At 39.6% G+C, this 21,310-nt stretch overlaps 1 protein-coding gene across 1 annotated transcript in view; it reads left to right on the plus strand.

Annotated features, from left to right (window-relative positions):
* SLC13A1 (solute carrier family 13 member 1) overlaps positions 1-21,310 on the plus strand; it is an 87,201-nt gene that overhangs the window by 31,116 nt on the left and 34,775 nt on the right. Inside the window, exons 2-4 of the mRNA XM_032768830.1 lie at positions 2,625-2,758; positions 13,436-13,564; positions 16,132-16,268. Coding sequence (XP_032624721.1) covers positions 2,625-2,758; positions 13,436-13,564; positions 16,132-16,268 — 400 coding nt within the window. The remainder of the gene's footprint in view (positions 1-2,624; positions 2,759-13,435; positions 13,565-16,131; positions 16,269-21,310) is intronic.

Here is a 21,310-nt window from a genome sequence, read left to right on the forward strand (position 1 = left end):
TTTGAGAGGTTAAAGCAGGTAAAATATATGTACAGGTGAGTGTCGGTTTATAATTCCAAATAGTAGCAGAGATGTAATAATCTGCCAGTTTCCCAAAAGTCTCTCGGGGCTACTCAGAATAACTCGGGGATCTCCATCTTCTCATTCAGTTATTCCGCCATTAGACTCCAAACAGTCTAGAGAGGATGGATCTTTCTTTGAATCCATATTTATATCTTCTCACAAATGACATGCTGACATGGGCTCTACCCAGGTGCACTTTTCCTTTGCATGAGGAATGCATTTTGAGCCTCTGACCTCAGATCATCATCACAATGGCCATTTGCTTTGGACTTAGCACCTTTTTGAATAAAATCCTTCATTAGCATTCCCCAAGGCTTCTTTGATGTCTGAGTATTTAGTTACAGGGGTATTTACAACGTGGATGTTTGATATTACATTATGACAGGAACAGATAAGTGAAAGCAATGCATGTAACATCCCATTAGTTTTATGAAGTTTAAACACCCAAAACACTAATTGCGTTGATCCATACTAATACACAAGTGAATTGACCTGAGTACATTCTGACATGACGTGGTCAGCCAGATTCACAGGAGCTGTATAATGTGTTATAATTAATAGCTCACAAAGCTTCCACTTTCCTTCCTACTGTAAGATTTTGAAAGCGCAAAATGTTTTGTTAATGAACTATGCTACAAGAACACTGTTCTGGAATATATTGGAGGCAAGCCAACTATTTTACAGGCAGCAATAGAGGCCATAGCTAAGCGTAAAATATCAGTGGGTTTCCCCCTACTCTATGGACAAGTGGATGACAGGGTCACATGAAGAAAATGGGGCTTCATGTGGTTTCTATGAGCTGCTTCTTCAAAGGCTGCCAGTGGACTCTCCTGTGCTGCTATCTCTTTCCTAGCTGCTTTGCAGCTCTTGAATGTAAGTTCAGTCACACGGAACAGCTAGAAAGAAAAATAGAAAATTACAGTCCACTAGCAGCCCTAAGAAAATCAAGCTAAAGAGATTACAGGAACCTGTACAAACAAAGTGTTTTTAGTGGTGCCTCTGCTGAGACCTAAACCTGTGTTTTCTTGTTCAGATACCTAAATCACATTTTATTAAAATCTTATAGAGTTGTTTCTTCCAATTGTTCTGCATGTTGTTTTTTATTTTTATTTATTGATTTAACTTTATTGTTTTGCAATCTAATTGCATTTTCCATGATGGAATTCTGCTAGGGTCAGAAGTGATAATTCATTGGGAGGGAATCAGAAAAAGGGAAAATGATAAAAGTGTAGGTTTAAAGTGTATCAGATTACATCCCCCTTAGTAGGTATGTGCGTACGTATGTCTTAAACCTTGCAGCTGGTCAGAGAGTCATTTCTGACCCCATATTGCTTATGAGTTCAGAAAAGGGAGCTCTTGAATATGTGGAAAGAAAAGTGGATAGTACTGTCTGCCACTCCAGTGACTAAATCCTATTGATGTCATGACCTTTGCCCAATATCCATTCCTCCTGATCTTCCCTTTTCTGTTCAGAGAACTGACTCCTCATCAGGGCCCAGCACATTGTCATCTCCTCTTTACATCCCCCCTAATTTGATGGGAGGCATCATGGGCATCAATGAAGTAGGAGACATCCTGGGTCTGCTACTCGTCTGCTGTGCAGCCTCAAGCGAGTCCCGTCCCTCTACCTCTCTGCTTCCTTCTCTGTAAAAGGGAGATAATGATATTTACCTTCCTTGGTGATCTAGGGATGAAAAGTGCTATTTAAGGGCTGAATATTAGTAAATTCCAGCTGCCAATCACCCTGCACAGCAAGTCTAGGAAATGAAAATGGATCGGTGGCAGTGAGAGCCTGGCAAAGCTTTTCTGAGCTGAGTGCATCTCTCAGAGCACATACGAGGCCATGGGCCATTACAGTCAGAGATCTGACTTTCACTCCATTCTACTTTACATTTTGTAGGCATGTGTTCTCAATTATGTCTTTCAAAAATGCCAGCTTATGTCGTGTTCATGCTAATGAAGCCTTTTTTTTCACTAACAGTAAAGCTGTATTAGAAGTGCCATTGGTAGGTAGAGAATTTTCTTCTTTCAGATCACATGTTTTCTGTGGATCTTGTTAGTTTCTGGGCTCCCTTTAAAACAGAGCAGGCTAGGCTTGAGCTTAACGTAAATAAAATGTCAAGCATAGAGATATAACCTGTCTTTGGGCCTGAACTTGCAAGACGCCACTCCTGTAAGTGTGGGGGTCTTCAGTTGCTATTCAGGTCAATGGTAGTTAAGAGCTTTCGCAACACCTTGCAAGATCTAGCTCTCTATGCCCTATTCCAGTTATAGGAATATATTATGTATATATTACAGGGCTGGAGGGAGAAGAAGATAGTAATGAGAAAACTACTACACCATAAATGCAGGGCACATTTCTAGCCTTGGGTTTACTGGTGAACACCAATCTTATCTTCCTAGTGTTAGTAAAGACACTAAAACAATAAAGAGAAAGATTTATTTTTAACTTGGCTTGACTAATCAGTCTGTTGCAAAGGCTAAAGGTGATAGTTTAGAGAAATATTAATCAGAGTCAACTATTTATAGGACATCTGATTTTTTTTGATTTTTTTTGGTAGTTTCAACCAGAAAACTGAACCATCAGCTCTCAGCAATGAAAATTTTCAGTCAGCTTTGGATCTACCGAAGGTTCCTACTGATTCTCTTCACTCCACTGCTTTTACTTCCACTGCCTCTCATCATTCGAACCAAAGTAAGTGAACTGATGTTATAGGCATTTATTATATACTGTATGTCTGTGAGTTTCCCACATCCTTTCAGAATGGCTAGAGTCTCAAATATGTTTGCATTAGGGATTATTTTCATCACATTGCAGTGTTTTTACAGAAATATATAAAACCAAACAAGTTTAATGTAAACAGCAAAGTGACGATTACTTCTGAAACAGTTTATATCTATTTTCTCAAGCTGAGCTGGCTAAGAGATTTCTCACTAACATTGGGAACTGGACATCCAAATCACATTGCCTGTTCTGAAAATCCCACGCTGTTTGGTTTGTTTTAATTTTGGACACAATGAAGTTGCTCAATCTATTTGCAGTATATTTTACAGTATAGATGAACTAGAAAGGAAATAGGGGATTTTGCCCTTTATTTTGTTTCTTCCTGATGTATAAAGGAGATCTGTGTTTCATTTTTTTAAAAGGCAGATTCTGCTTCTTCTTTACCTTAGAAGTATCGGGAATATCAATTTTCTTGTCTAACCTGGAGGTCTCTTTGGAAGACTGGAGAACTGGAGTAGGAGCTGTTGCATTCCTTATTTGAATAGAATGGACCAGTGAAAAATTGTTTCACTGGCCCGTCCCAAAACATTAAGTGCAGATCTGAGCTATTCCACAAAATCTGCAGCAGACCATGTTCCCTAGTCCCTCCTTGCTGCACTCATGGGCCTGCCCCTAAGCCCAGGTTCCTGCAGCCCAAAGCAGAGATGAAGAGGTTTGCTACAGAGCAAGTGCTCCCGCTCCACTTGACAGGCTTCATTGGCTTATATGTGTAGAAAGAAGAAAAGGGAAGAATTTGATCTTAGACCTAGGCAGGCTGGACGTCTTCCTATAAAAGTGGAATTCCTTATGTTTGTCCATTGCTCTAGTTACATTTAACCAACTTTTCCCTTCAATTGGTATCTTTTCCCCTGCTTTGCACTTGTTCTCAAGTGTGTCTGCCTGAATCTTTCAGATGAAATTTGCAGCAACTATTTTTAAAGGGAAAGAAATGCTCTGTGTAATCTAACAGCGAAAGCCAAATTTACACTTAAGAAAATGTCCAATTGTTGCACATAAGATCAGTGCTGTAGATTACAATCCTTGCATTTACTGAGCATCTAACACCTAACTGAATTTGTCCCTCTGTGGAAAACAATAACATGTTTATTATTGGTGAAATGTGGCCATTCTTGTGTAATCAAGACATTTGTTAGAAGTCAATAATAATGTTAATGAAAAGATTTTTCCCTGAGCAGTAAAGTGATCTGAATTTTATGGGTATGCTAAATGTATTCTTAGTCAGTCCATCTGTCAAAGCAGGAATGTATTGATCTGAATGGTTTCTTGTCCTCCATCAAAGCAGTCTGTTCTAGGAAGGAAAGTATGTCTTTCGAGTTTAAAAATGTATAAACTGATACACTGCTTAAAAATGAAAGAAACAGCAATAGAGAAATGGAAACATGGAGCCAACTTCTCTGCTGGTATAAACTGGCACAGATCCAATTACTTCAGTGAAGCAGCACTCATTTGCACCAGCAGAGAATTTGGCCTATGGCTCAAACCACGGAATCCAATTCAAGCCAACAACTTTGGGTTAAATTAAGAATCTCTGTTTGAATATGTCAGTATTAAAAGTGAGATCGTGGCTGGCCCTGTGCAAAGGTGCAAGCAGAAAAGGGGGCCCTAAACCTTTCGTGCTTTTGCATACTTGCCCAGAGGCCAGTGGCAATGCGTCCAGGGAATACGGAGAGTCCAGGTGGGTAGCATTGCCAGCCAGAGGCACTGGAACTAAGTGTGCTGAAGATACAGCAGCAGCCAAATGCTTACCTTCCTTCACATATGGGGTTTACAGTTTTGTTCAATGTCTTTTAGCATCCTCATTATAAAAAATCTTCCACGGTCTCTACGGCCAGCAGTGTTGTTATGCAAGAGGGATGAGGAGGGGGCGGGTGTGTCCAGAGTAGTATATTCCCTCTCCACCATCTGGCTGAGCTGGCCAGTTGCTGTTGGGACTTAAAGCACCTAATGGTAGTTGGAATGATAGCAATTTGCTAGCAACCATTTTTAAAGTTTAAAAAAAACACTGCACCATTTTTCAGCTAATCTTAACTGCAAGAGTTGAGATTTATATTAAAGAAAACATCTGATTGTTGCCTCACCACTGTTGATGCTAATGGGCATCCTTCCTGACAGGCTCTTTTAGGAAGCCAAAGTCTGCCTGGACATGCACACTCAGCCAGCTTTCCTCCTCTGACAGAGGGCTCACTGCTAGGAATGGAGCATACCGGTAGGGCAGTGTGATGAAGCTTGCAGTGCTGCTGCCCGTGCTGTACCTATATGGTGGGTTAAAAGGAGGGCTTCAAGCAATCCAGAACACTTTTATTTTTAAGTTTTGTTTATGGCATAAGCTTCCCTTTTCTCCCAGGATGAGTTAGTTGCAGGAGGCAGAGGAGAAGGTTAAAAATTTCAAGCAATAAAGTGGATATATGAATGCACTTAATCAATTTCATTCATTTAAAAGCTCTGGAATTAAGAGATGTATAATATGGTCTGGGACACAGAGAACCAATTCTTATAAACATGCTGGGTTTTTTTTAATAGTTTCTTATAAGAAGATCTCTCTGTAATGTATTTGGAAAATGAATATATGAATATGGTTCAAAAGGGCTAATCAAGAGTCTATGGCTACAGTAGTTTTACCATAACACAAAAAGCTATATTACAAGAACATTTTTAAGACTGCAAAGTCGCGCACTCAGAAGGTAGAAAATGGCAGAAATGAGATTGCCCATGCAACCTTAATGGGGCCCTCTTGTGTGTATGCATTATGATATAGATTTTACATGATCACATATTATTTTTTCCTTAGGACCCCTCCTCAGTCAGTGGAAGGTGCTCGCTAATTGAGCAGGTTTCAATGGTTTGTTTTCTTCTCATTGTTCAAGGCTTTATTTACTGCACTCTATACAAACCCTGCTCTGAAGACAGAGTTATTAATTTCCTCATGGACTTTTCTGTAGTCTCATCACTGTGGAATCTGAGTGCATCCATAAATATTATTGAATTCATTTTCACAGCATTTATAAGATGTGAGGGGGTGGTATTATCCCTATTCCTTTCCTATACCTAGCACCTGGTTTTTCAGAGTACTTAGCATTAGTACTCTATATGTTCAATGTGCAGCTCTTATCTACTTCAGTCAAAGCTGTGAATGCTCAGAACTTATGCAAATTAGACCCCTGCATCTCAAGTCAGGTATCCAGAAAATGAGGAACACGCAATTAGTGACCACCTGTGAAAAGTTTGGTTTAAGTGACTTGCCCAGCATCACTTACAAATTCTGTGGCAGAGGAAGAGAGAGACTCCAGTTCTCCAGGGCAGAATTCCACTGCCTTGACCATGAGACATTCCTTTTTCATACTTCAATCCCTGCCTCATTCATTACACACCTTCTGACTTCTGCAACCAACAAAGCAGAGGTCCTACAGACAACAGTCTCTTTCACTACGCTTCCCTGATTCATCCTCAGAGCAGTTCTATCCTGTACACTGAAAGAGCCGGGGGTCCTAAGGAAAAATATGTGATCCTGTAATTTAAAACTGTATCATAATGCATATGCACAAGGGGAGGGGGCAAATTAAGGTTGCATGGGCAACCTTAATTTTGATATTTCCTAACTTTTGAATACTTGAACTTTGCATTTTTAATAATGTTCTTTTAATATAGTTTTTTGTGTGCAATTTCCTAGGCTTCTAAAAAAAGCAAACTGAAAAAACAAACAGAAATTCCATTATGTGGCATCATGTTGACACCCACATGGGTCATCAGCAGTGTTGGAACCTTTAGATCCACCACTCAGATCTCTGCCACTTGAACTAACTGAGGAAAAAAAAGTTACCAGAATTTATTAACATTGGCAAAACAATGTATTTTCACCAGCCTTATTCTTGTAAACAGCTAAACTGCTTTGGCTGCTACTATTCAAGAAAGGTCAAATGCAAAATGACCTAGCATGATCCTAGAATGGAAAATTTCAGTGATTAAAGTTTGGCACAGTAATAAGCACTGAACACAAGGTTTTATAATGGGAAATATTGAGCAACCTTAATAAAAAGTGATGATACCATCCCTGCCTACAGTAAACAGACATCTATAGCTCATTTCCTAGCCATTTATGAGTTCTTGTCAGGGATAGTGACTTCCATATTGTGACATCGTGGTACAATGAATTCTGGAAGGCAGCCAGAATTCTCCTTGGTCAACATACACTTTTCTCAGGGCCCAGAGAATATGGCTGTGCAACAACATAAATTGATGCATAATTGTTCTTCTTTTTAAACTACCCATGTAATTTTTCTCCAGAATCTACATTTTTCAAAAATGGCTCTATCGCCTATGATTATGAAAACAACCTTCAACATATTAAATTAATGTATGTTAAATTAATTAATATCAGAATTTGCACTGTTTTACTTAAAATAACTCTTTAGAGGTGTGAACTGCCCCATTCAGGTCATGTCTTGAATCATCATCGATCAGGTGTATTTCTAGTGGGGTTCTGTAAAGATAGGTTCTTGCCCTTCTGCTAGTCAACATTTTTATCAGTGACCTGGAAGAAAACATAAAGTCATCACGTCATAAAGTTTGCAGATGACATAAAAATTGGGGAAATGGCAAATAACTAAAAGGACAGGCCATTGATGCAGAGCGACCTGCATCATTTAGTGAAAGTGGGCACAAAACAAACAATATGTATTTTCATGTGGCTAGATGTAAATGTATCCATCGAGGAACAAAGAATGTAGGCCACATTTACAAGATGAGGGACTTTATCCTGGGAAGCAGTGACTCTGAAAAAGATTTGAGGGTCATGATGGATAATAAGCTGAACATGAGCTCCCACTGCGACACTCTGGTGAAAAGGCCTAATGAAATCCTGGGATGCATAAACAACGGAATCTCAGTTAGAAGTAGAGAGGTTATTTTACCTCTATATTTGGCACTGGTGCGACCACTGCTGGAGTACTGTGTCCAGTTCTGGTGCTCACAATTCAAGAATGATGTTGATAAGTTGGAGAGGTTTTAAAGAAGAGCCTTCAGAACGATTAAAGGATTAGAAAACATGCCTTATAGTGACGAACTTAAAGAGTTCAATCTATACAGTGTAACAAAGAGACAGATGAGAAGTCACTTGATTACTGTCTATAAGTACCTGTATGGGGAATAAATATTTAATAATGGACTCTTCAATCTAGCAGAGAAAGGTATGACAGGATCCAATGGCTGAAAGTTGAAGCTAGGCAAATTCAGCCTGGAAATAAGGTGTAAATTTTTAACTGTAAAAGTAATTAATCATTGGAACAATTTACCAAGGGTCATGGTGGATCCTCCATCACTGCCAATTTTTAAATCAGGACTGGATGTTTTCCTAAAAAAATATGCCCCAGGAATTTTTTCGGGGAAGTGCTATGGCCTGTGTTATACAGGAGGTCAGACTGGATAATCATTTCTGGGTTTGGAATTTATGAATCTATGAAATCTCAACTCTTAAGTCTCATGATAAGTTAAATATTGGTAATGCTTTCACTCCTGATCCTTTTAGCAGAAAAATCCATCTGGTCCCTCTGTATTGGATGAAGTAAGGTGTAGTTTTGTTGGGGTGACGAATGAAAAATTCAATTATGCATCCACTCCCAAATTTCGGCCCCTATTCAGCAAGGTACTTAAGAGTGTGCATAACTTTAAACTTGTGCATAGTTCCATTGATTGCAATAAGCTAATTTAAGCGTGCACTCAATTATCTTACTGAATCAGGATTTTAAAGAGCAGATGCACCCACTTGCTCATATCAAAGGCTTCAGTTGCTTTGCAGTTACAAAAACAAAACCTTCCCACATCTCCCTGAGTGTCAGAAGCCTCAGCTATCACCTCTCCAGCTGTCAAAACCCCTAAATTCCCACCAGCACTTTTGATAATGCTGCCATGCATTTTTTTCAATACAAAAATCTGCAGGATGCAGAAACATGCCTAGGATTACCTTCAGCCAATTATTATTACCCCATAGTGTTTGGCATAACTTTACAGGATGTTAATTTCTTAATATTTTTCTTTCTGCCTGCTAACAGACTAAAAAGCAAACTGTTCTTGTGTGCAAGACTGAAATTCAGAGCAAATGCTAAATCACTGCACTTGTTGAACATATGAGAATTTTAGGACAGAATCCTGTCCTTATCTGAGGGTGCTGAGGTGAGGAAGCAGAGCACTGTTGATCATAATACATCCAATACGAAAGCTACAAGAGCAGTTCCTGGGCAGGATTGCTCAGTGCCCCCTTCTGCTGCTGCCATCATCGTCCTCTGGGCACCAGGGCCTACCCCTGCTTGTCTAACTCACTCAAGTGAGTACTCTGGAACTTCACTTCATGGGTACTACTTATGTAAGGGGAGTTAGCCTTATGTGTTTAAGTTGTTCTGCTTTCTGTTTACTTGTTGGAATTATGCTGTAAGCTCTTCAAGGAAGCGACTGTGTCTTCACTACATTGGTGAAGCAGATGTACATTTCTGTCACTGATATGAATAATACAATAATTATCATAATAATAATGATAAAAGATGAATGTATTGCAATATCTGAAAATATTTGCGTGGTATAAAGAAGACTGACCTAGTCTCGTAGCCAAGTGTCAGGCCACGTGTAGGCCAGGGTATGCAGACTCTGAGTCTGATTCTCATTTACAATAAGGCCCCTTTACACCACTCTGGCTGTGTAAATAGAATCTAAAGTGGGGAGTAAATATAACAATTCATAATATTTGTATGGCAGTGACAGAGCTTCCAACAGTCCTGGGTTTTGCAGGACTATCCCGCTTTGACCCCCCCAGAGTTTCTGTCCTGGTTGAAGTGGAACATTCCTGTAATCAGAGCAACCCAAGATGGTGAGGGAATGGGGCAATTTGCTCTGGGACCCTCTGTGACATTCTGTATCTTTGGGGAGTGTCCTAGAATCCCCGTATTCCTCTTTTGTATTTAATCGTGATCTTACATATAAAACATGCCTTGTAAGATATCAGGAGGATGGTTCTGATCTGCTGAACATCATTTCTCTATCCATATATGTATATCGTTAGTGCATATGACGTTATGAGAAATGTGTTGTACGGTGGTCACTAAAACATGCTGTAAATTGGGGAATCAGCCAGATATTACCTCTCCCGAGGCAACAGCAAGGAAAGTAGCCAACATCCAGGTAGAGTGTCAATCAACCCACCAACAACCATTGTCCAGCAAGGGAGCCTCAATGCAATGTCTCACCTGCATGAGGCCACATCAGGGGAATTGCTCAATCTTGCCTGGAGACTCAGCAATGCCCCAAGACATGCCTGGACTTGTCCTCCTGAAGCACATAGAACTGAGTATATTAAAGAGACACTGTGGCCACATGCTGGGCCTTTCTCCTTCAGCCACCTACGTTGCAAGCAATGAGGACACTCTGAAGGCTCCAACTGAGGGGACTGGGCCAGATTTCAAGGGTGAAATCTGTATATTAAGGACTGAAATATACAATGGGCTAAGAAAAACTGCTTAGTCTAGTTGTTGAGAGTTTAGACTGCGTGCTTATATTTTATTTCTTTTGGTAACTAATTCTGACTTCTTGCCTATCGCTTAATATCACTTAAAATCTACCTTTTGTAGTCAATAAACTTCTTTAACTTTTTATCTTTACCTGTGAGTTTGCCTGAACTGTGTGGCAAATCTGCTCAGGTTTTGCAAAGGCTGGTGTATATCCACTTTTCATTATGAAGTGGTAAACCAATTGATACATTTTTTATTGCTCATCTTGAGCAGTGCAAGACAGTATATTTCTGAGATACAATGCTGGGAGCTGTGGGAGATTTGGCTCTAGTTCCTTTCCCTGTATGATTCATGAGTGGCTCTGGGAGCGTTAATGCAATCTATCTGGGTGTGGGGCTCCACATGCTATTGTGCTGAGTGATCACAGCTCCTGGAGAGGTTTGCTACTGGTCACTAGCAAAGCATTGTGAGAGACAGCTCAGGCTGGAGACAATTTAGGGGGTACAGTGGTCTCACAGTCCCAGGCTGCACTCCAGGGATCCCATCCCATTAAAGATGGTCCCCAAATCAAGTGGCATTGTGACCTGGCCCACAGGGTAGCAGCACCACTCAGGTTTGGCCCAGCTGCCCTTCCATCATTGTCTATGGTGAAGTAGATGGGCCAAATCTGAGTGGCGCTGCATCTTGCTTTAGCCCCTTGAAATGTTGGGAGATATTCAATAGTGACAAGGTGCCCCCCTCATGTGCCAGAGCCCCATTTTGTTAGGCACAGAACAAGAATAAACTCCCTGCCCTGAAGAGTTTTCAATCTAAGCAACAATCTACATTTACAGTCTCAGTAAATGCAATTTTACCCACTTTAAGGGACTTTGTACTTCCCGTGTAAGGCAAGGGGCCTAAGTGTAAACAAGAATCAGGCCCTCTGACTTCAGTGATTAAAAAAGTTATCATATTAAATAAAATCCTGATCTGCATTGATCCATGTCGTCAATTTCAGGCCAGCTTACCTACATTTTAGTATTATAAATAAATGTCATATAAAGATACCATATCAAGACCACAAGGGTGATCTACAAATATAGTGAAAGGTTATAGCAGGGATCATTTTTTGATTTTTTAACTTAAAATAAATGTATTATGTCATTTCAGGCCAGTAACGTCTGAGGCTTGAATGGCTTCTGGTATGCCAATTCCACATTGGCAGAACAATCACACTGGATAAAGGTTTTTCTGGTACTTCTTCTTGGCACTGATCTGATCTCAGTAGAAAAAATGATAGCACGTAAAAGTCTAGTTCAGAAGTCACTGAGTCTCAGTGAAAAGCTCAGTGGAAAGGGGAGTGGGACGTGGAATCATTCACTGAATCCTTCAGAAATAGCTACGTTAAGCAAGTAAGGATTTCACTGAACCCAATAAAAGCTATATGCCATCCTGGACATTAATTTGACTTTTGGGGGCCTAAATTTTGCTGATATTAGAGAAACTACATGAGATGCTTTCATACATATTCCGGTGTAAACACCATACACAGCGATGCAAAGGGTACCATTGCTTGCTTGCTTTTGTAAACTATTAATATACTTTTACTGCGAATAAAAGGTGCTAGAGTGACGATCCTGGAGAACGAAGGTGTCTTGTTATCCATGGAACAGACACTATCAGATAGCAACCTTCTCCACAGTGATTCACAAACCCACCTCCTCTTTTTTTCTGCAGGATTCACGAGTTGGTGGGAATCAGTCCAGTTTCTGCTCAATCTTTGAACAAAGGTGCAAATTAGTGTCAAATGTGGTAGAAGTTTTGCAATACAGACACTTCAGCTTATTTCACATAGACCAAAAACTGCCAGTAGAAGGAATAATGTTTGGCCATTAGTCCCTTGGGTTGGATTTGAACCAGCCTTCCTAAGGTAAAAACTATATCCCATCATTTATCCCCAAAGCTACATCTTTTAGTATTAGCCATATGGGATGATTGTAACAAGTAGTGCCATCGTCTCCATCAGGGTATCAAAGTCCATGGCAGAAGCTGGCTCCTACAGCCTGAAGAGAAAAGAGCCCGTAGGAAGCAAGCAGCTCCCAACCAAGATATATACATTTGCAATAATTCCCAAAGATCATGCAGATCTCAGATTGGACTATTCAGTCACATGAGACATTGCAAACCATCTACATCATAGCCTGCAATTCCCACCGTCTCTTGTAGATAAAAGGATGCCAACAATACGTATGTCATTTTCCTCTCCTGACCTCACATGGTAAGAAAGACACTTTTTTCAAGAGCAGATGTGTAAACCAGAGCTGTGCAAAGTATGCCTAACAGAATTCCAAACACAAGGCATTTGGTTTCAGTACAAACCCAAAGCTCAGAGCAGATGTGGCCAAACTCCAGTTTTGATAAATTCATTCTATCTACAATAATTCCTTCTACAGCTTCAAATGCTGCAGCGATGGCTGCATTTCAGTGGTGAAGCTAAAGTGGATCTTGTGTTTCAGGATTCAGAATGAAAGATGTTAAAGCTGCAAGATATAAGGACAACTGTATCGAAGCAGACTGGGTGAAATCCTTGTTCCATTGATCTCAACGGCAAAACTGAATTATCTTCAGCAGGGCCAGGATTTCACGTACTGCCTGCACAGGAGTTCTCTGGGTGATCTTAAAGATCAAAAGGATATTTTTAGTTGCTGGAGGTTACGATTTATTTTAATTCTTGGGTGAAGAGAGGTTCCTGGCATAATCTGCTCATATAATTGTAGTTTCAAAATGTCTCATGAAGTGCCTGGAGAAAATGGCAGGCATTTCTTTTTAATGGTGCATCTTTATAAACAGAGAAAAATCATAAGTAAAATAATGAATGCATAAAATAATATTTCATCATAATGTTTTTTTATTATTTATAAGGATATAAATCAAAGTATCTGCTTCTGATGATAATACTAAGTACAATTAAGCTTTGGGCCCCAACTCAAAACCCAATTAAGTCAGCACGAGTCCTTCTATTGACTTCTGTGGGCTTTGCATTGGTCCTCTATACCGTTGTCAGATTGTTTGCTAGGTGAATTCAATCTTATTTTGAATGATGTCTTGTGTATTCTAGGAAGCAGAATGTGCATACACGCTGTTCGTAGTTGCAATCTTTTGGCTCACAGAAGCTCTGCCACTGGGTGTTTCAGCTTTACTTCCTGCCTTAATGTTCCCAATGTTTGGTATTATGGCATCCAAGGAGGTAACCTTCCTCTTCTTCCCTATCTTCTTATGCTGCACATATTATATAGCCATAAACTGTGGAATGCCCAAAGAAAGAACTGTCTTTACTATGTGTTTTCTGCAGCACCTATCACAATGGGGCCTCAAGCTCAGGACTACTCGCATGCTCAAAGTTAAACATACAGCTTAAGTGTTTTTCTGGACCGAGATCTATTCAATTGGTTCCGCCTCATGCTCAGACCTGCAGCAGAAGCCAGCACAAACTATTGCAGGCATCATCTCTGAGCCAAAGTTGTCCCATCTATGAAATGGCGATAATAACATTTATCTCCCTTTGCAAAGTGCTTTGAGATCAATAGATGAAAAAGTGCTATGGACATGCAAAGTGTTATTAATGTTACACTACATTACGTCAGAAATATGAAATGCTAAGGGCCCAATAACACCTTCCTTGATATCAGTGGAAATTGATACCAGTTGATCTCAAACCAGAAAAATATTTAAACGTGTGAATAGTCCTGAGCTTGAGGCACCATTGTGATAGGCACTGTAGCATCATGTTCTAAATCCTTGTACCTCAAAGTGTTTGCAATAGAGAGGTAGCTGGATGGATTAAAGATAAAATGGACTAATGCACCAGGCTGTCACCTTTAACTTAGGTCATATGTGAAATGTGCTTGATGATTTTAGGTTGCTTACATCATGAACCTTATTATTGGGGCTGTCAAGTGATTAAAAAAAATTAATCATGATTCATTGCGTGATTAAAAAAATTATTCGTGATTAATCACACTATTAATTGCACTGGTAAACAATAATAGAATACCATTTATTTAAATATTTTTGAATGTTTGCTACATTTTCAAATATATTGATTTCAATTGCAACACAGAATACAAAGTGTACAGGGCTCACTTTATATTTATTTTTGTAAAAAATAGAAGAAATAGTATTTTTCAATTCACCTAATACAAGTACTGTAGTGCAATCTCTTTATCATGAAATATGAACTTACAAATTTAGAATTATGTACAAAAAATAACTGCATTCAAATATTAAACAATGTAAAACTTTAGAGCCTACAAGTCCACTCAGTACTACTTCTTTTTCAGCCAATCACTCAGACAAGCAAGTTTGGTTACATTTGCAGGAGATAATGCTGCCCGCTTCTTGTTTACAATGTCACTTGAAAATGAGAACAGGTCTACGCATGGCACTGTTGTAGCCGGTGTCAGAAGATATTTATGTGCCAGATGCGCTAAAGAGTCATATGTCCCTTCATGCTTCAACCACCATTCCAGAGGCCATGTATCCATGCTGATGACAGGTTCTGCTTGATAACAATTCAAGCAGAGCAACGCATGTTCACTTTCATTATCTGAATCAAATGCCACCAGCAGAAGTTTGATTTTCTTTTTTGCTTGTTCAGGTTCTATAGATTCTGCATCTGAGTATTGCTCTTTTAAGACTTCTGAAAGCATGCTCCATACCTCATCCCTCTCAGATTTTGAACAGCACTTCAGATTCTTAAATCTTGGGTCAAGTGCTGTAGCTATTTTTAGAAGTTTCACATTGGTACTTTCTTTGCACTTTGTCAAATCTGCTGTGAAAGTATTCTTAAAATGAACAAGTGCTGAGTCATCATCCAAGACTGCTATAACATGAAATGTGGGTAAAACAGAATAGGAGACATACAATTCTCCCCCAAGTTCAGTCACAAATTTAATTCACTTTTTTTTTTTTTAATGAGTATCATCAGCATGGAAGCATGTCCTCTGGAATGGTAGCCGAAGCATGAAGGGGCATACGAATGTTTAGCATATCTGGCATGTAAATGCCTTGCAGTGCCAGCTACAAAAGTGACATATGAATGCCTGTTCTCACTTTCAGGTGACATTGTAAACAAGAAGCGGGCAGCATTATCTCCTGCAACTTGTAACTAAATTTGTTTGTCTGAGTGCTTGGCTGAACAAGCGGTAGGACTGAGTGGATTTGTAGGCTCTAAAGTTTTACTTTGTTTTGTTTTCAGTACAGTTATGTAATAAAAAAAATCTACATTTGTAAGTTATACTTTCACCATAAAGAGATTGCACTACAGTACTTGTAGGAGGTGAACTGAAAAATACTATTATTTGTAATAAAAATAATATAAAATGAGCATTGTACACTTTGTATTCTGTCTTCTACAGAAATCAATATGTTTAAAAATGTAGAAAAACATCCAAAATATTTAATACATTTCAATAGGTATTCTGTTGTTTAACAGTGCAATTAATATTGGTTAATTTTTTAAACTGTGATTACTTTTTTTGAGTTAATCATGTGAGTTAACTGTGATTAACTGACAGCCTTACTTATTATCTTCTTTCTTCCATTGTTTCACACCTATTTAACTGCATGTACCCAGTGATTCACATGGGTTTAGCAATAGCATTGACCTAATAAAAAGAAAATGGGACCTTTCCAGCACATATTTCAATGCATGCCTTAACTTGTTTCTGCTGAGGCTTATATTTTTTATTTGGTCATATTAAAAATGATACGTAAAAAGCACCCATTTCATTAACAAATTGTTTTTGATTACAGGTGGCAGCTGCTTATTTCAAAGATTTTCATTTGCTATTAATTGGAGTAATTTGTTTGGCCACATCAATAGAAAAATGGAATTTGCACAAGAGAATTGCTTTGAAAATGGTGATGATAGTAGGTGTGAACCCAGCATGGTATGTACTAAATACTACATATGGAAAATGGTAATGCTCATGGGAAACTTGGTGCTACAGAAATAATTACCTACAGAGGGCTACTGTTTTGTTCCTTAGTAAAAATCCAAGCACCTATTGCTGTCAAAATAAAATGAAAATATGTGAAATGCTTTGGTTGAACTATACTGGGTGAAGCATTATTCTTTTGCTGAAATTCTAATTATAGGGATAGTTAGGATATGAATGAGTTCTATTTCTAATGCCTCCGATATTCACAATAACTATGTAATATTCAGAACAGATATATATTGAATTTGTGAATATATTTAAGATTCATATTTCTTAATGGTTGGTTGTAAAGCCCATAACTGAAGAGTCATGTCACATGTTTATTATTAGTCATTTGCATTTCAGAAGTACTTGCAGCGATCTGGGCAGTTTCAAAATATACTGTAAGACAGTCCTCACCCCTAATAGTTCACAGTTTAAGGTAGGAAGGACAGTTAGACTGGTGGAGGAGAGGGGCAAAACATACTGTACAAAAAGAAAATTGAGAGCCTCAGCTGTCTACACCTAGGCTCCTCTTTGCCATTATCTGTGAAGAAAGCAGCTCCCAAACAGAACTGAACTTCTCCAACTCAGGCTATGTCTACACTACTGTATTGCTGCAGCTGGCCATTGCAAGGTCTCCTGGATAGCCGCTCTATGCCAGCAGGAAAGAACCCTTCCACTGACATAATTAAACAACCCCCCATGATGCTCTCCCACTGACCTAGCACTGTCCACACTGGCACTTTTGTCAGTGTAACTTTTGTTGGTCAGGAGTGTGTTTTTTTCCACACCCCGACCGACAAAAGTTTTGCCGACAAAAGTGCTAGTGTAGACATAGCCTCAGATGATGCAGTGAAGATACTCATCATACATTCATCTCTTGATAATGAACTAGTGATATCAAATGAAGTGAAAACCCTACTCGGCTTCTGAACAAGAAGGCTGTGGGTGGGGTGGAGGCCTCCATCAGCATGTCAGTAAGACTGGACAGGAAATGTGCTGTGCCATTCTGGCTCCCCAGAATATGAGAGTCTCATAATCCTACTTTAAGAAATAGACATTAAAAGCTACACGTTAAAAGGCCAGACAAAAAGAATTCAGATATTAGCAGTGGAAAATGCCTATTAGATCATCTAATCTCTCCTTCTGGCAGTGCAGAATTATCTCTATTCTCCAATGCTTTGTCTGCCCTAGTTTTCAATAATTTCTCTAATGGGCCTTCCACCACTTCCTTTAATAACTATTCTCTTCCTTGAAAGGCTTTATTATTAGAAAAATGTTCCTGCTATTCTACACTTTACTGTGTTCAATTTTCTCCTATTACTCTTAACTATCCTCCTTGAGCCCCGTCAAGAATTCTATTCCTTCCTTGATGGTCATGCCTTTCAAATATTTCTACCGAGCTTTTGCATCTCCCCTCCTCATTGGTTAGCCAAGCTTTGCACATTAGCTATTTTAATCTTTCCTAATCACTCACACTTGCCAGGCCTTTCATTTTGGCTGAAGTCTAGTAACCTGGCAGATGACCTGAATGCTGTGCTGAGTAGCCCTCTGTGCAGTTATGGAGAAAGGAATTCTGCCCTCAAGCCATAGAGTGGACGTAGAGCCATTCCACAGGCAGTACTGAAACCGTGAGGATTGCAGCAGTTCCACTCTCCTCTCGCCCCACTGCTAAACCTCCATCTCCTCATGAGAAGGTTCTAAGTAATGGAGGTTCCTCGAGTCTCACCCTCAGCCCCATCCAGCTCATGCCCAATTCTCACATGCCTACTGCAAACTACCAGACACAAGCTCCCTGTGCTGAGCTGTCTGCTCCTCTGAGCAGCAGCCTGAACCAGAGCCCTGCCCTTGCATATAGGAACCAGAGCAGTTTCTCTGACAGGGGAGACTATAAAGCCACAGAAGTGAAAGCTGGGTTTGCCCATTTTTTCTTCTTCTCTAAATCCCCTCCAGTTTTGTACTATGTATTTTGCATTTCACAGTATTTTAGATGCAGTGTCACCAGTAAAATACAGAAAGGCCTACAACCTTGATAGTTTGAGATGTAATACCACCACTTTGTGTGCAGACCAAAATCATACAGAGTAGAGATGCCTTCTTAGTCAGCCAGGCTAGCTGTGTTTTAAATGATCCATTGTGACATCTATGCACCATCTGACCTGGAGTTCAGGTTAGAACTGTGCCCTAGACCTCAACACAGATGCGAGGTGAAATCATGGTCTCATTTAAGTCAATGGGAGTTTTGGCATTAACTTCAGTGGAGCCAGGATTTCATTCAAGAATTCAACAGAACGGACAGACAGTAGGCTCCATCCTCAGGTCTGGCCAAGGTGCACTGTACTTTGGTTTTTCTTGGCATCCAGAAAGGCCCCTGAGGGCTATGAACAGCGTAGTATGGCATACCTTAGAATAGCCTTGAGGCTACTCTAAATTACACTAGTGACTGGGCCACTCCTTTGTTGGCCCCAAGATCAGTAAACAAACACAAAGACAGTATAGAAAAACCTTTGCCTCACCACCAATTGCACTGTATTTCACTGCAGCAGAGGATGTAGCCCACAGGGACAAATTGTGTGAGTAAGGCAAACAAGATTCTCCTCTCATTGTTATATGGCAAAAGGATATTAGCTTTATTGTTGGTTATAAATGAAGCCATCATCCAAGATTTCACACAAAGTGTCACTTGAAATACTGTGGGTGGAATAAATTAGGAAAAATTGACGTTGAATAGGTTAGGACATGCTCTGTTATTTTTTAGATCAGTGAATCATCATCTCTTAATCTCTGAAGCTAAGGTTAATTTTCCAATGTATTGAATGATCATTTGAACATCTGAGCATCAAATATATGACGTCAATGAGAAATTGTTTCAAAGCAGCTGTCAGTGAATGTCTTCTTTTTCTTTATTTCTTAAGATTGCTGCTAGCTCTGTTAAGGTTGTATGTTTTTCCAGTATAAAAAAATCTGTTTCCAGAGCTTTTGGCCTTCAAAGCCACTTCCCTTCCTTCTTTAAAATTCCTACAGGTCCTGGAATTTCTTACACAATTCCTACAAGAGACTAACTGAAGATCTAATCCAAAGCTCTGTGAGATCTATGAGTGTCATTCTAGTGTTTTGGATCAGACTGTAAATTATCAAGTTCTACAGTCAAAAAAGTACAACTCTGTATTATCAGTGCTATTAAAAATGGGCAGAAATACAAGCAGAGATAATCTACTTGTCCAGGGCCTGAATTTAACCCAATCACTTTTTTGTGTCTCCATCATGAAAACGGACTTCTATTTTTAAATGAAAATGTTGCCTTTAGTTATTAGGGAGAGAAATGCCATGGGAGTAATTTTGATTTTTTTAAAAATAACCACCTGATCAACATCCTATACAGCACACAGGGGAAGATTAAGACTGAACTCTCAAAACTAGATACTCTCATGAAAAACCAACCTTCTACACAAACTTCCTCATGGATAGACTTTACAAAAACTAGACAAGCCATTTACAACACAAACTTTGCTTCTCTACAAAAGAGAAAGGACACTAAACTGTCTAAACCGCTACATGGCACAAGGAGCCACAACAGTAGCTCCCTTAACCCACCCAACAATACTGTTAAACTTTCCAGCTATTCTCTTAGCGCAGCAGAAGAATCTGTCCTATCTTGGGGCCTCTCCTTTTGTCCTTCCAGACCCATGAATATGATACAGTTCTGTGGTGACCTAGAATCCTACTTTCGCCATCTCTGACTCAAAGAATACTTCCAACACACCTCTGAACAACATACTAACCCACAGAATCCTTCCTACCAACGCTATAATAAAAAGGATTCTGCATGGACTCCTCCTGAGGACTGAAACAACAGACTGGTCTTCTACATACATTGCTTCCATCAACGTGCATGGGCTGAAATTGTGGAAAAGCAGCATCACTTGCCCCATAACCTAAGCCATCAACAGCCTCAAGAACAACTTTGACATCATAATCAAAAAGGCTGACAAAGGAGGTGCTGTCGTCATCATGAATAGGTCGAAATATGAACAAGAGGCTGCTAGGCAGCTCTCTAACTCCACATTCTACAGGCCATTACCCTCTGATCCCACTGATGATTACCAAAAGAAACTACACCATCTGCTCAAAAAACTCCCTGAGAACTTTGAAGTGATAATTAAGTTGACCCATTAGAAGGTGGAGAGAACTTACATAGGATAAGAGTTCAATTATGTATGACCCCAAACATTCGTCTCTGTTTAAACTAAGTAATTATATCTATTTGCATATTAATCGCAGTTCAGTCTCTCTCTTTGGAGTCTGTTTTTGAAGTTTTTTTGTTGCAAATGGCCAACCTCAAGTCTGTCACTGAGTGTGTTAGAGAGGTTGAAGTGTTCTCCCACTGGTTGTTGATATGTTTATGATTCTGATAGTCAGATTTGTGCCATTTCATTCTTTTGCGTAGAGACTATCCGGGTTTGGCCACGTAATGCAGAGGCATTGCTGGACATGATGGCATATATCACGTTGGTAGATGTGACCAGTGACACACCCCTGATGGCATGGTTTGATGTAAGGTAGTCCTATGATGGTGTGAAATTGAATATTGTGGAAAAGTCTGCATCAGGCTTGTTGCATTTTATTAGGATATTTGTTCCTGGGTTAGTGTTTATGTTGCTATGGTGTGCGGTTGCTGAGTGTAGTATGCTTTCAGGTTGAGAGCCTTGTCTGTAACGCGAGAACGGACCTGTCTCCCCCCTAGTTTTGTGAGAGGAGGGATCTCCTGAGGAATAGGTTGTAGATCTTTGCTGATCGCTGGAGAGTTTGTTGGGGGTCTAGGTGGATGGACTGTGTGTTTCGTTATTTTCTTGTTGGGACCTGTTCCTGTAGTAGGTGGCCTTTCGGGGTACTCTTCTGTTGTCAATCTGTTTTTTCTCGCTTCAGCAGGTGGAAGTATTTTGTAGTTTTAAGAATGCTTTGATAGAAGAATCTGTATAGTGTATTACTTCTATTCTGAGGGATTGGTA

This window comes from Chelonoidis abingdonii, chromosome 1, assembly GCF_003597395.2.
Source record: "Chelonoidis abingdonii isolate Lonesome George chromosome 1, CheloAbing_2.0, whole genome shotgun sequence".
Lineage (NCBI taxonomy): Eukaryota > Metazoa > Chordata > Testudines > Testudinidae > Chelonoidis > Chelonoidis abingdonii.